Source organism: Bidens hawaiensis, unplaced genomic scaffold (assembly GCF_021521415.1).
Source record: "Bidens hawaiensis isolate Kalapana, Puna unplaced genomic scaffold, B.hawaiensis_p1.1 tig00026600_1, whole genome shotgun sequence".
NCBI classification, from domain to species: Eukaryota; Viridiplantae; Streptophyta; class Magnoliopsida; order Asterales; family Asteraceae; genus Bidens; species Bidens hawaiensis.
The window spans coordinates 169,230-183,466 of NW_027505074.1; the positions used below are offsets into that span (position 1 = coordinate 169,230).

At 33.4% G+C, this 14,237-nt stretch overlaps 2 protein-coding genes across 2 annotated transcripts; one reads left to right on the forward strand and one right to left on the reverse strand.

Annotated features, from left to right (window-relative positions):
- Positions 1 to 264: 264 nt before the first annotated feature.
- LOC143610513 (uncharacterized) lies at positions 265 to 1,872 on the forward strand. Its single transcript, XM_077084974.1, has 2 exons — positions 265 to 1,236; positions 1,444 to 1,872. Exons 1-2 carry the CDS (start codon positions 265 to 267, stop codon positions 1,870 to 1,872), a joined length of 1,401 nt encoding a protein of 466 aa, XP_076941089.1.
- Positions 1,873 to 9,202: 7,330 nt separating this feature from the next.
- On the reverse strand, positions 9,203 to 13,083 carry LOC143610507 (vacuolar-processing enzyme-like). The gene is made up of 9 exons (XM_077084969.1): positions 12,835 to 13,083; positions 12,585 to 12,749; positions 10,994 to 11,150; positions 10,797 to 10,882; positions 10,509 to 10,708; positions 10,369 to 10,417; positions 10,083 to 10,283; positions 9,801 to 10,007; positions 9,203 to 9,508 (listed from the first exon to the last, which is right to left on the reverse strand). The coding sequence occupies exons 1-9, from the start codon at positions 13,030 to 13,032 to the stop codon at positions 9,326 to 9,328; spliced, it is 1,446 nt and encodes a 481-aa protein (XP_076941084.1). The 5' UTR covers positions 13,033 to 13,083; the 3' UTR covers positions 9,203 to 9,325.
- Between the last annotated feature and the right edge of the window lie 1,154 nt (positions 13,084 to 14,237).

The following is a 14,237-nucleotide window of genomic DNA, read 5'->3' on the forward strand; positions in this document are numbered from 1 at the left end:
AAACAATGGTTTGAAATGCGTAAAAGGTTGAAATGTAAGGAAACAATTGACAAAGTAGCATACGAGCAATTCAAGAAAGAAAGAGATTATTGGAGAGAAGTTATTTTTAGGATTCTTGCACTTGTGAAATTTCTTGCTAAAAATGGTTTAGCATTTCGAGGATCCAACGAGAAGTTGTATCAAAAAAGTAATGGAAACTTTTTGGGATTGATTGAGATGTTGGAAGAGTTTGACCCAATTATAAAAGAACATGTACGACGTATTATGAATGATGAACTAAACGTACGTTATCTTGGGCACAACATCCAAAATGAGTTAATAGGTTTGCTAGCACATCGGATTAGATCAGAAATCATCGAGAAGATAAAGCAAGCAAAGTATTATTCTATAATCCTTGATTGCACTCCTGATATAAGTCACCAAGAACAAATGTCGATAATTGTGAGGTATGTCAATGTCAATTTAAACTCTAATACGCTTACTGTTGAGGAATCTTTTCTAGGTTTTCTAGTTGTTGATGATACCACCGGTATGGGACTTTTTGATGTTACACTTGAAGAATTAAAGTCTCTTGGTCTTGATGTCAATAATATGCGTGGCCAAGGCTATGATAATGGATCAAACATGAAAGGAAAACATCAAGGAGTTCAAAAGAGATTCTTAGATATAAATCCTAGAGCTTTTTATGCCGCGTGTGGTTGTCATAGTCTTAACCTTGTATTATGTGACATGGGTAATACTTGCACTAAAGCTAGAGAATTCTTTGGTGTCATACAACGGATTTATTCCGTCTTTGCTAACTCTACTAAGAGGTGGGCGATTTTAAAAGACAATGTTAAAGGATTGACTCTTAAGTCAATGTGTCCTACTCGTTGGGAAAGTCGTGTGGATAGTGTTAAACCGATTAGATTTCAACTTATTGATGTAAGAGAAGCTTTGCTTGAAGTTAGGGACCTCAATACCGACACCGATACTAAAACTCAAAGCGATGCTCGTTCGCTATCAAAGAATGAAGCTTGTGAGTTTGAATTTTATTTAGCAACTATCATTTGGTATGAAATATTATCAACGGTGAATTTCGTGAGCAAAAGATTGCAATCCAAGAATATGATTCTCGATGTTGCTATTAAACAAGTGAAAAATTTGATTAAATTCTTCAAGAATTATAGAGAAGTGGGCTTCTCTAAGGCTATTGATGAAGCTACAAATATTGCCATTGAAATGGGTGTTGATCCGGTATTCTCTCAAAAGCGTCCGATTATTAGGAAAAAACAATTTGACGAGTCTCATGAGCAATAAGTCTTATTTTCACCCGAGGAGAACTTTAAAGTTAATTACTTTTTATGTATCGTCGACCAAGCGATTGCTTCTCTTGAAACAAGATTTGAACAATATGAACAATACGAAAAACTATTTGGTTTTTTGTTTCCTAAAAACTTGAAGACGCTTGATGAAACAAAACTTAAGTCGTGTTGTTATACTCTTCAAGAAGCATTAAAGCATGGAGACGAGTCCGATGTTGATGCCGATGAGCTTTATTTGGAGTTGAAGTTATTTGAGACATTTTTATCTAGTGATATTGTCACACCTTTGGATGCTTTAAACAATGTGGTGCAACATGGTTTTTTCCCTAATGTGGTAAATGTGTATCGAGTGTTATTGACTATTCCGGTAACTGTGGCTTCGGCTGAAAGAAGTTTTTTAAAATTGAAGTTGTTGAAGACTTATATGCGGTCCACAATGTCCCAAGAAAGACTTAACGGCTTGGCGTTGATATCTATTGAGAGCGATGTATTGGAAAGCATAAATTATCAAGACTTGATCGAGGGTTTTGCTTCAAAAAATACTAGGAGAGCATCACGTTTCGTTTAGGTATGTAAATTAGATTATTTTTGCTACAATTTATATGTTTTGTGTATTGAAATTACAATTATCATCGTATGATCTACTTTTATTTGAGTTATCGAGTTTTATATTTTACTTAAGTCTTAAGGCACGAATTTATACTCGCCTTCGGCCCAAATTTTTTTAACGTTTTTCGGAGCCGGGCGTGGTGGCCGACAATGGTAACTATGGTGGAAGTGGGTGGCAGCCGGTAAAGATGGTTGGCTGTGGTGGTTATGGTTTAATCGTATGATCTACTTTTATTTGAGTTATTGAGTTTTATATTTTACTTAAGTCTTAAGGCCCGAATTTATACTCGCCTTCGGCCCAAATTTTTTTAACGGTTTTCGGAGCCGGGCCTGGTGGCCGACAATGGTAACTATGGTGGAAGTGGGTGGCAGCCGGCAAAAATGGTTGGCTGTGGTGGTTATGGTTTAGAGAAGCCCCAGGCCCCAAAGATGAAGATGAAGATGATCTATTATTATGAAAAAATGAAAAAGAAATTAGAGTATATTATTATTATTATTATTATTATGCTTAGTTGCCACGCAAGCCACCACATAAGCAATATCTGGACACCTAGACGTGCCATGTAAGCACTGAATTAACGGAGTTAACTATCCGTTAGTCGCGGACTGTTACAAACAAATACTTCTTTAGTTTGGACCGCCACCAGCCAAATGCTTAGTTTGGACTGTTATTTGCCAATAGAGCATAATTAGGTGTATTTAAAACCAATTTTCCTTTATAAAATTATAACGTTCAAAGATGTAATTCATATATGTATATTTGATGCTTTTTATATTTTTTTTACCCATATGTTACACGGGATAACCTAGTTTTAAGTTTTTAAGAAAAGCGAGGCTTGTCAATAAATTTAGTGGGTCAAAACATCAATCCCTTGATTTATTTATTTATTTATTTATGGCGCAAGTGCCATTTGGGTCCTTGAGTCTGTGTGTACTTGATTTGATGGTAGTCATGATACAATGTGTACTTAACTAGTGCGACTTTGTTTTGATGTAACCGTTTATACTTTTTACATGTGGAGGGTGAAAGAGTGAAGGTCCTCAAAAAGATTTGAAAGATGAAAGGGAATGAGAATGACGGGTGGCGGAAACATTCAATTAAGCCCCACGTTAAAATAAAGGGAAAATTTTTAAAATAGCCCTTTTTTAGAGAGATAAAGTGCAAAATAGCCCTAAATTTTAAGATATTCTCAAAATAGCCCATCTAATTTGGACTGAGCAGACGAGATCTGAAAAAAATTCTCCGGCCAATTAAATTTAGACAAGTGTCAAAATCCAACGAGATTTTTAAAAATATTGGGGAACCGGTTCATATTTCCTATTAAAAGTTCTTGAAATTAAACAGTCTTGTCAGACGGTCTTTTAATGTTTCCTAACGTGTCCCCACAACTTCCACAAACATAAAAAAATGCGCCTTTAAATTTAGTCTTTCAAAACGCATTTAGGGTGAATTTGTATCAATAAGATTATAAATTTATAAATATTGAGGGATCCCTCCATATTTTTGAACTAAAATTTATATTCCAAAGCGTTCTGGCCAGACGGGTTACATAAGTTTCTTGTCACAGCCCTATATATTTTAAACTCATAGAAAAATGTGTCATTCAACTTTGTCTTTCAAGACACTTGTAAAATTTGAACGAAAGGGATCATATTTTTAAAAATATTGTGGTACCCGTTCATATTCTTCACAAAATCTTTATAGTAAAAAGTTGTCTTGCCTGACGGGTTATATAAGTTTCTTATCTCGACCCTATATATTTTAAACTCATAGAAAAATGTGTCATTTAACTTTGTCTTTCAAGACACTTACTTGAAAAATTTGAACTTAATGGATCATATTTTTGAAAATATTGTGGTACTCTTCCATTTCTTCACAAATCTTTATATTAATAAGTTGTCGTCATATGTTGCGGAACTGAACAATGTACTCGTTTCCGAACGTCGAGATTATGTTGCCGTCATAATAGGATCCAACGAACCCGGGACCCATATCCATAACCTCCACTTGATCACCCCTCTTAAACTTCATGATTTGAAGAGTTAGAATTTTATGAAAATATTGAATGAATGAGGATTGATGAAGATAGATATAATGTAAATATGGACGGACAAGTAAGAATATACTAAATACCCGTCTCCTTCGTACAAATTTCAAAGATTGTGTCTTAAAAGACAAATTTTTTGATGCACATTTTTCCATGTTACAAAATATACAGGGTCGAGATAAGAAACTTAAAAATCTCGTCCGGCAAGACAACTTTTTAATATAAATATTTGTGAAGAAATGGACGGGTACCACAATATTTTCAAAAATATGATCCCCTAAGTTCAAATTTTTCAAGTAAGTGTCTTGAAAGACAAAGTTGAATGACACATTTTTTCATGAGTTTAAAATATATAGGGTCGAGATAAGAAACTTAAAAATCCTGTCTGGCAAGACAACTTTTTAATATAAAGATTTGTGAAGAAATGGACGGGTACCACAATATTTTAAAAAATATGATCCCCTAAGTTCAAATTTTTCAAGTAAATGTTTTGAAAGACAAAGGTAAATGACACATTTTTCTATGAGTTTAAAATATATAGGGTTGAGATAAGAAACTTATATAACCCGTCTGGCAAGACAACTTTTTAATATAAAGATTTTGTGAAGAATATGAACGGGTACCACAATATTTTTAAAAATATGATCCCTTTCGTTCAAATTTTACAAGTAAGTGTCTTGAAAGACAAAGTTGAATGGCACATTTTTCTATAAGTTTAAAATATATATGGTTGAGATAAGAAACTTATATAACCCGTCTGGCCAGAACGCTTTGGAATATAAATTTTAGTTCAAAAATATGGAGGGATCCCTCAATATTTATAAATTTATGATCTTATTGGTACAAATTCACCCTAAATGCGTCTTGAAAAACTAAATTTAAAGGCACATTTTCCTATGTTTGTGGAAGTTATGGGGACACGTTAGGAAACATTAAAAGACCGTCTGGCAAGACTGTTTAATTTCAAGAACTTTTAATAGGAAATATGGACTGGTCCTCCAATATTTTTAAAAATCTCGTCGGATTTTGCCACTTGTCTAAATTTTATTGGCCGAAGGATTTTTTTCAGATCTCGTCTGCTCAGTCCAAATTAGATGGGCTATTTTGGGAATATCTTGAAATTTAGGGCTATTTTGCTCTTTCTCTCTCTAAAAAAGGGCTATTTTTGGAATTTTCCCTAAAATAAACCTTAAGCTTTAAAATTAGCTTGAGGCACATATAAGGTTAGGTGTCGTGATTGAAGTTATCATCAAGATCAGTGACAGATTAAGAAATTTTTTTCTGGTGATGCATTACGTTTAGATGTTTCAACTTCATAAAGTCGGGTATAAGAAATTTCGGGTCGGTATGAGGTTCGGGTCGTTTCGATAGTTCGGGCAAAGTTCATTACATAATAAAAATACGATAAAATATTAAAAGAGACAACGTCATTAGATTTTAAAAAACACATAATATAAATACAATAGTCTTTACAAATTAAAAAACTAACTAACAAACTAAAACCAACAAATTAAAACTAAAATTTAACAAATAACTTAACAGTTAACAACATCAAAACAATTAACATATAACAAATGAATGTGAACTTACCTTCAAAGTGGGAGGTTTCGAGCTTCGAGGAAGAGTAGAAGACAGGAGGTGGGTGGTCGGCCAGAAATCTAGCAGGCAATGACAGTGATATGGTAGTCGTGTGTATGAGTTTGAAGAGGGGAGAGAGTCAGAGAGGCATCGTAATTGTGTATTGTGTGTTCTATAAAACCCTAAATTGATATAAGGGCATAAGACTGAATTAGAAAAAAAAACGTCCAAAAAGGGTCTGGAACCGGAATCGAACACGTGGCCTTAAGTTAATAGAACCAACTGCTTACCGGCTACACTAGCACTTGTAATGTAAACAGAGTGGTTCTTCCTAATTAATTTATAAGGTGGTTCCTCTAATATTTCCTATATAAAAATACACTACTATTTCGAAACTCGGGTGATTCCGGTGAACCACCTATTTCTATGGATCCGCCCCTGATCAAGATTCTTCCTATTATATCGCGTCACATGGCATTGACTGGACCTAACATTTCACCCATTGGGCCACCGCTCACTTGAGCCTGTTGTGGTTCGCTAGCCATTCGTGGCACTTAATTGCCTATCGCGGCCGCTAGTTGGCTGCGCTTGCTCGTCGCACCACTGTTCGCTTGACACCTATTGCGGTGTTCGCGAGTGACGTGGTTCAATTTATCCGTTCACTGGACCACAACAGGCCATCTAATCAAAATAAAATATTTTTCTTTTGCATTTCATTGAACAATGATTCTTTTTTAAAGTAGTGGCGGACTCTTAATCTTTATATATATTTATATTAGAATGTCTTCTACGTATGTTTATATGTAAATACCGTACAAGAATTTAAAATAAAATATTTTTTTTACATGTAAATATGAGCTTTTTATAAGAATTTTACCTGTAAACTAATGGTTTCTCATATTTATTTATTTATTTATTGGATCACCCTAACATATGTACAACTCATTAAATATTGTGTATGGTATTTTTGTTTTGATTTTCTTTAAATTTATTAGATAGATAGTTTTTCAAACTTTTTTTAATTTGTACCTATTTATATTAACATTTAGGTTAATTAATACCGATATAAAAAAATGTCAAAACCAATTCCTTGTGTGTCTATGTTTAGAACCAACGCGAAGCACGGCCAGTTTTTTATTTTTAAAACATATTCAAATCAATTAAACTTGGTTCATGATCACCAATCTTTATGTATTTTATCTTATTATTAAGGATTATTGGATTAAAATAATCCCACCTGAATTATTTCCTTCTAGCAGTCCCACATTTTTCATGTTTTTTGTTTTATGATCCCTCGTTAAAAATAATTAACGGGGTTAACTTTTTGCTGATGTGGCTATATGAGTTGACATTTAAAAACCCTACATGGAATTATTTTTCCTTTCTAGGCAAATTATGTGGAATCACTCACCCATTTAACCCCCAAATGATTGATTGGAGCTCTAATTCCATCCGGATATCACAACCACCCGTTCTTCGGAACCCGACCTGAATGAAGGGTGTTGTTTCAAACATCCGGTAAAATCGCCGACACAAAGTTGTCCGTGACGGAAACTGAGGATTTATGATCAGATGCGGGTGTTTCATAATGAGGTGTTGTGGGTGTTTAAGGGTTTGAAAAAGTTAATAAAATCCAGACGAGAAGCATGTAGAGACGGCGCCGGAGTAGAAGATGAAGGCGTCGAAAGCGATGGAGAATGAAGACAAAACCCGCCGTAGGCCGCCGTTGTTTCTTGCCGGCTGAGCTGAAAATGGTGACGGAAAAACCTCCGGTGACTTCATTGGGTTTTCGTCGGTGCAGTTCCGGCAAAGTTAAGGTGAAGTGAGTAGAATTTTTAAAAGCCTAGAAAGAAAAAAAATGTCATGTAGGATTTTTAAATGCCAACTCATCAAACAACATCAGCCAAAAACTAACCCCATTAATTATTTTTAACGGCAGATCATAAAACAAAAAACATGGAAAAAGTAGGACTGCCATAGGAAAATAATTCAGGTGGAATTATTATTAGCCAACCCATTAAAAGTGAGATTATTTAAATCCAATAATCCTATTATTAATAAAACTGAAGTATATAGTCAACTCTTACCGACGAAAAGATCCTCATGTCAATTACCTGAAAATAAATAAGTAAAAAAATAAATAAAAAAGAATTTTAAAGAAACATGTATCCTTGAAACTAGAGGTGTACAAATCGGGTTTTTTCTAATACCCAAATTCGGATATGGAACCGGTTTCGGGTATGATCGAGTATTGGAAAATCGGGTATTAAGAGAAATCGGGTAGGGTATAGAGGAGAAGAACTCAACCCTATGTACCCGGGTAGGGTATGATCGGGTTCGGAAATTACCGGGTATTGAAACCGGGTATGTGTCCAGGTGCGACCGGGTATTAATACCCGGTTTTGAATTTGTCAATTTTTCATACAATTTCAAATTTGTTTAAACTTTAAATTTGCTTTGTAATTATAAAAATAATTAAAGTATATTACCAAAACCATAAATCCACTTAAGTATAAATTATTTACTTAATAATATGCATTTTAAAAAAACTTAAACATAAAATTTGTGAAGTAAAATAAAAATATACTATAAAAACTCATTTATTATTTCGAGAATTAGAATATTGGTATCGGGTATAACCAGGTATGGGAATAGGGTATGACCGGTTTCGGCTATTTACGAACATAAATCGGGTACGAGGAGTATTGAGCTCAAAATGCATACCCTATCCGTATGTACCCTACGGGTAGGGTCGGTTTCGATTTCGGGTATAGAATACCTGGGTATAAAAAACCGGTTCCGAGTATCTGTTTCAGGTACGTTTTTTTTTTCACCTCTACATGAAACCGTGGGTTTTGGTAAGCCCAAATTGCGTCAACATATAAGGCTATAGGGTATAGTCCAATATAGCTATGGGCTTAATACCCATTGTCCCATAGTCTTTCTTCCTTTTCTCCCTTTATAATCTTTCTCCCATAATTCGTTGGTGACTTGGTTCGTGTTTGTTTGTGTTTTAAAAAATTGCAAAACCCTTTTGGATAAGAGACTTGTGACGATATTTTATTTAACATGTAAGGTAACTACAATGCAATTATTTGTAGTTAATGTATATACAATTAAAATTTGTGCAGAGTTTCACACAGTTCACAATTTATCCTACAAATTAAATAAAATAATAACTATTTTAAAGAAAATACACAACACAAATTCAAAGTCATCTAAGTTTATTTTATACATGGATATTTCAGATGACAACTGGTCGGGGCATAAAAATTTTTATATATATATTTTCAAAATTTCTTTATAGAATAGGAATAAATCTTAATCCTCTTATTATATATTGAGCCCAATTTTTGTGTTGTCATAATCCATTTGTGGTATTGGGCCCAAACTAATAAAAAAATGATCATAACTAAAAAACCGTTTGAATTCCATTATCACAGAATTCAGCCGGCAGCCCATAAGTCTGAAACGGTTTTGGGTCGAAGCCACAACCATATCCGATATGTCGGTTAATATATAACCAGAACCATAACTGATCGGTTGTGGCGATTCCGATTAATCGGTTTTGAATGTTATAACGAGTTGGAGCCTATAAAACAAGTATCATTGCTTTGGTAATATAATTAACGGGAATACACCTTTAAATTTATAAAACCAAGAGTTACAGCTATTTAATTCAAATCGTAAGGAAGCTATCCATAGTATAGACAACCACAAATTATGATTTTTAGACCCTAGTATGCACTATGCACAACTTGTTTTCTTTAGAGCACAATTTCATAATCAAGCACTATATCCTATCTTCAAAGGACTCCATTGCCCAACATCATGCCCGCCACAAACATCTACCGAGGCAGCCACCATGGCTGCCTCGGTAACATTATTATTACATATGTTGGCAAATGCCCGCATATGTTTCATCCCGTATTCTGTCAATGCACCACAATGCGTCTCATACACTCGAACCTGATGAAGTAAAGCCAACATCATAACTCAAAACATGTTAAACATCTTACATCTTAACTAAATAGAAGCAATATAAAATAAATTGCTTTCACTACCCGTAAAATAAATTACTTACGGAATACCCATGGATATTTAGCTTGGATCGCCAACGGATATTTAACACCAATTCAGATAATAATATTACTTTTTTCTTTTTGAATTTAGAGAGATGGTTTGGTAATAACTGTCGATTTTTTCTGTTGGTGAATATTCGTTTAAGCCTTTTTTTCTAGTAGTGACAGATTATGATTACCATGGATTTGAGGCATCCCCAATCATCTACGATTGGCTTCCCTTGAGTCCGAAGAGAGTTGAGCACGCTAAAACCATTTCCCGAGCCAAATAGTTTTGCCCCAATCGCATCCACACTACTATCCAAATGCGACCGATGATTCTTTATGTCATTGATTTGCTTCAACATGTCTGCTTTTTCTTGTGACCCTCCGGTCATTTTCTCATACTATACAACATTGCAAAAGTTAGTTTTTATTACATAAACATTCCATAAACTTAGACCAAAATCTTCGTCTCCTACCTTCCCTTGGAAGAACACAAGATCCGCGTCTCTTTGGTTTACTACACCCATAGGTGCGTTGGTAATAAGCGTGTTATCAGCAACAGTAGATGCATCAAAGCCTTGATAAAGGGATATGCGCTCCGACCTAATGTCCTTAGTACCATACTCCATTACATGGGATCCTTCAGAACTATTGTTATTGAATGTCCTCACTTTTACCTGAAAATATATATATAATTTTATGCTATAACAAGAACATTTTACTAGACAATTAGTTTATTTTACTAGAAATTTGGTCACTGACCTTTTTGTACTGTTGCTCTAATGTTTCTCCATCGGTAGCTTGTTGGTCACTAGCAACGAATAAAAATAAAACCGAATGTAAATCCAAAAATGAATGTCTAAGCGTTAACCAGAACGAGACAAATATACACGCATATATACCTATCTTCCATCCAAGAAACGCTATACAAATCACCCAAGCAAGTGTTGTACTCAGGTGGAGGAGGAGGTTGCATATCGGGGCAATAAGTTCCCCAACTGTTTTCATCTGCGTTCGAAGCTGTGGTGACATAAATGTTCATGTCTTCTTTTAACAAACCTTCGAAGATGCTCCCACTTTCACAGGATTCGACATATATAACCTAGTAGAATAGAATTTGGATTTGGTTATATATTCCTTAAAATATCAAAAGTTTGTTTTGCAAAAAAATTAGGTAAATAAAAGCTAACCATTTCTTTGTATGTCCCAGCAGCATGTTTCTTTTCCAAAACTTCTATGAAGTCCTTTGCATAGATATTGGGCAAGTTTGGCATTCCTATATTTTTTTTTATATATTTTAAAGAATTAATAATTATCTTCATAACTAATAAAAAAACTTTTATTGAGCATATTTTATAAAAAAGAGTTAGGATGCTAAGGTATAGACCAAGTGTTCCGGGGCCTCCATGATCGCTGTAATATACGAAGATCCTATCATTCGGTTTACTAGCAACAACCTTCCCGCTTCCTCCCTTCACTGATTTTTTGTCACCAAGAAGCACGGCATAGAGATTCGCTGATGTTACGCTCTCCCCTGTGTAATCCTGAAAAAAATAATCACTTAGAACTACTATTATATGATAAACTAAAGCCGAGTCTAAGCCGAGGCGAATAGAGAGGGTTAACATGAGGTAATGGTTAATTTCATTGATGAGTTCAACCTTTTAAAAAGAAAAGTTTTCAATGAAAACATTATAAGAAATTGTATTGATTTTCTCAAACTGTATAATGAAGTATAAAGATCTATCTATAAACTTGTATATAACTTTTTATGGACTTATGGTTGGTACTTGGTACGTGTTCCTTAGAAATTATAAAGGAAAACTAATTGTCTCCGTAGCAAAAAAATTAAATTAAATTAAATTACAGAGACTAAACCGAGTTTTTTTAATTTTAAATCGTTAAAACAAAAAACCTTAAGTAACTCTTTAGAGTATTTACATCAAATCTTCTATTTCTGTTTCTTAACCTTATAATTTAACTAAAAATATGAACTTGGAAGACGAAATTCAAACAAAATGCGTCTACCAAGACGAAATTAAAAAAGCTCAAATATCAAGAAAAAATTAATATTAACGGACCAGACGAGAAATATAAACAACCGTCTGGAGAGACGGTTTTTTAAAAAGTTAATAAACTTAAAAATATGGTCGGACCAGACGAGATTTTTAAAAATCTCGTCTGGTGTGTCAGAACCCTTACACATGTCCCATTTTGATTGGTTAAAAGATCTAGTCGTTTATTTTCTCAATGCGTCTTCTCAGTCCATATTTTATGGTTGTTTTGGGAATCTTGATATAGTTAGAATCTTTTTTTTTCTCTTTCCTCATTTGGATCATTTTGGGAATTTTCCCTAATTTTAATGATTATTTTGTAACTTAAGTTTTTGGCCAATTTTATAGTATCTTAATAATAGATTCTTTAGCCTTTCAAAAAAGAATAATAAATTCCTTGCGGAACAACTGAAACACTGTTTTATTAAATGGTTAATAAGTTATAAGGTCATGTCGTTGAAAATATTTAATATATCAAAACTTTATTATTAGCCAATGTATAAAGGTTTTGGACAATGGGTCAATGGCCCTCTAGAAGTCTGAAGTCTCCCACTTACTAATATAAATTATCCTGCGAGTTACAAAAAAAAATATTTCATAATTTAGTTATAGCTATTTCAATTAATAAAAGATTATGTGACTTAAGCTATATTTATAAAATTATAACATCACCATTCTATTATTGATATTTTGTTTTAGTTTACGACATTTCTTTCAGTTTATTGTGATCACATTTATTTAGCAATTTAGGGAACATATACTAGAAACAAAGCAATATATAATAAATCTATTACACAGTATATAACCCAAAGAAGTTGTGTTTGTATACCTTAGAACAATAATAATAATAATAATAATAATAATAATAATAATAATAATAATAATAATAATAATAATAATAATAATAAAGTATGGTAGTAGTACCTTAGGCACTCCAGCATAAACATCATGGCCTTTAGGATGGTTGATTATAACCCCCGGCTTCGGGTTACTCTCATGATTTGCGATGTCATCGTACATGAATACTATGATGTTCTCATCTTTTAATCCTCCTCTTTTTAGTATTTGATACGCGTGACAAACGTCAGCCTACACAATATGAGACAAAAAGGCTAAATACGGTATTAAATAAATATATATCACATAAGGTATATGTTTCTAAAGATATATTCACCTGATGCCTATAATTATAATATCCATTTGAGCCAGCAACAAGAACTGCCCATGTTGTACTACCCTTTTCTTCTTTTTGTACCTTGTCAAGTGAGCACAACCCTTTTAGATGGCATGACAACTGGGCACCTTCCAAAGATGGTGTTAAGATTAACAAGAACAGGTTGATCAGTTTAAGAACTAAACGACACGACGCCATTGCAACACAAGTGAATGGCTTAAGAGGGATATTGGAGATATGAAGGGGAACACTTGAGTCTTATATATATATATATATATATATATATATATATATATATATATATATATATATATATATGACACAAATCTCCCACTAATTTGTTAGCAACACGTTAAGTGATAAACATACAAGGATTAGCTTTCGGATTTTCTTTTGTATAAAAATGGTAGTGCAAAGTAACAAAATAAGGAGATAGAATATGTAATTGGGCAATTGAGGTTGGCTCCAAAGATGAATTGTCATCCATGATGTAGAAGGTGATTGCTCCACTATGTTTCACAATTTGCAATCATTGCACCATATAATGTTACTTTATATGATCTAAGTTATTTTTTTTCAAACATATTCTAGTGGTGGAAATATTGGTATGATTTTATCAATCAAAGTCAAATTGGGTCTCATTATTTATTCTATTTCTCGTAGCAACAAACTTTTAACCAAGTCTATAATCAATATAAAATCATCAAATAAAAAAATATTTGGCTTATTTAAAGTACGTTAATTAATTAAAAAAATCAAGTTTTTTATACGTACAGTAATCAGTGACGGACCCAGGAATTATTTTTTTTGTGAGGTGATATCGGGACTTAACACTAATTTTAAGGGGGCAATCGAGATTTTCAAATACAAATAACACTAAAAAAAGAATTTAAGGTGGGCGGACGCCCCCCAACCTATTACATAGGTCCGCCCCTGACCGTGATATTGGTCTAATCTTATATCTAAAACCTTTCTATTTTTAAACATACTCTCATTTTGAGTCAATAATATACTTGTGTGGCTTTCGTTACGTTCATTGTTCATGCTCAAAGATATTTATGAAGAAGTTTGTTGTTGGTCTTTAAAAAAAAAGAAAATATTTTAATTTGCATGAATGTACAAGAAACGTGGGGTATTGGATTAGGTCATGTTTGTGCTTGATTGCGTCCACCACAAGTTGGAAAAGGATAACCAAGGAGTTCACCTCACACAATTTGTGGAGTCTATGATGACAAAAATAGTAACCTTTTTTTATCTTTAAGAAAATGACATTTATTAATACAAAGTCTTTGACGTGCATCTTGCAATGTAATCACATTATTCTCCTAGATATTCATTTTCGAAAACTTATTTATAATGGAAAGTAGCTCACAAATCATTTATTTATGGAATTATAGAGGATC

Coding starts and splice junctions, on each gene's coding strand:
- LOC143610507 (XM_077084969.1), bottom strand. CDS start 13,032: ATGGCGTCGTGTCGTTTAGTTCTTAAACTGATCAACCTGTTCTTGTTA. Junction 11,151..12,584: donor TTTATGCTGGAGTGCCTAAG/GTACTACTACCA, acceptor TATTTTTTTCAG/GATTACACAGGGGAGAGCGT. Junction 9,509..9,800: donor GGGGATGCCTCAAATCCATG/GTAATCATAATC, acceptor TTACTTCATCAG/GTTCGAGTGTATGAGACGCA.
- LOC143610513 (XM_077084974.1), top strand. CDS start 265: ATGAATGATGAACTAAACGTACGTTATCTTGGGCACAACATCCAAAAT. Junction 1,237..1,443: donor TTGAAATGGGTGTTGATCCG/GTATTCTCTCAA, acceptor AAAAACTTGAAG/ACGCTTGATGAAACAAAACT.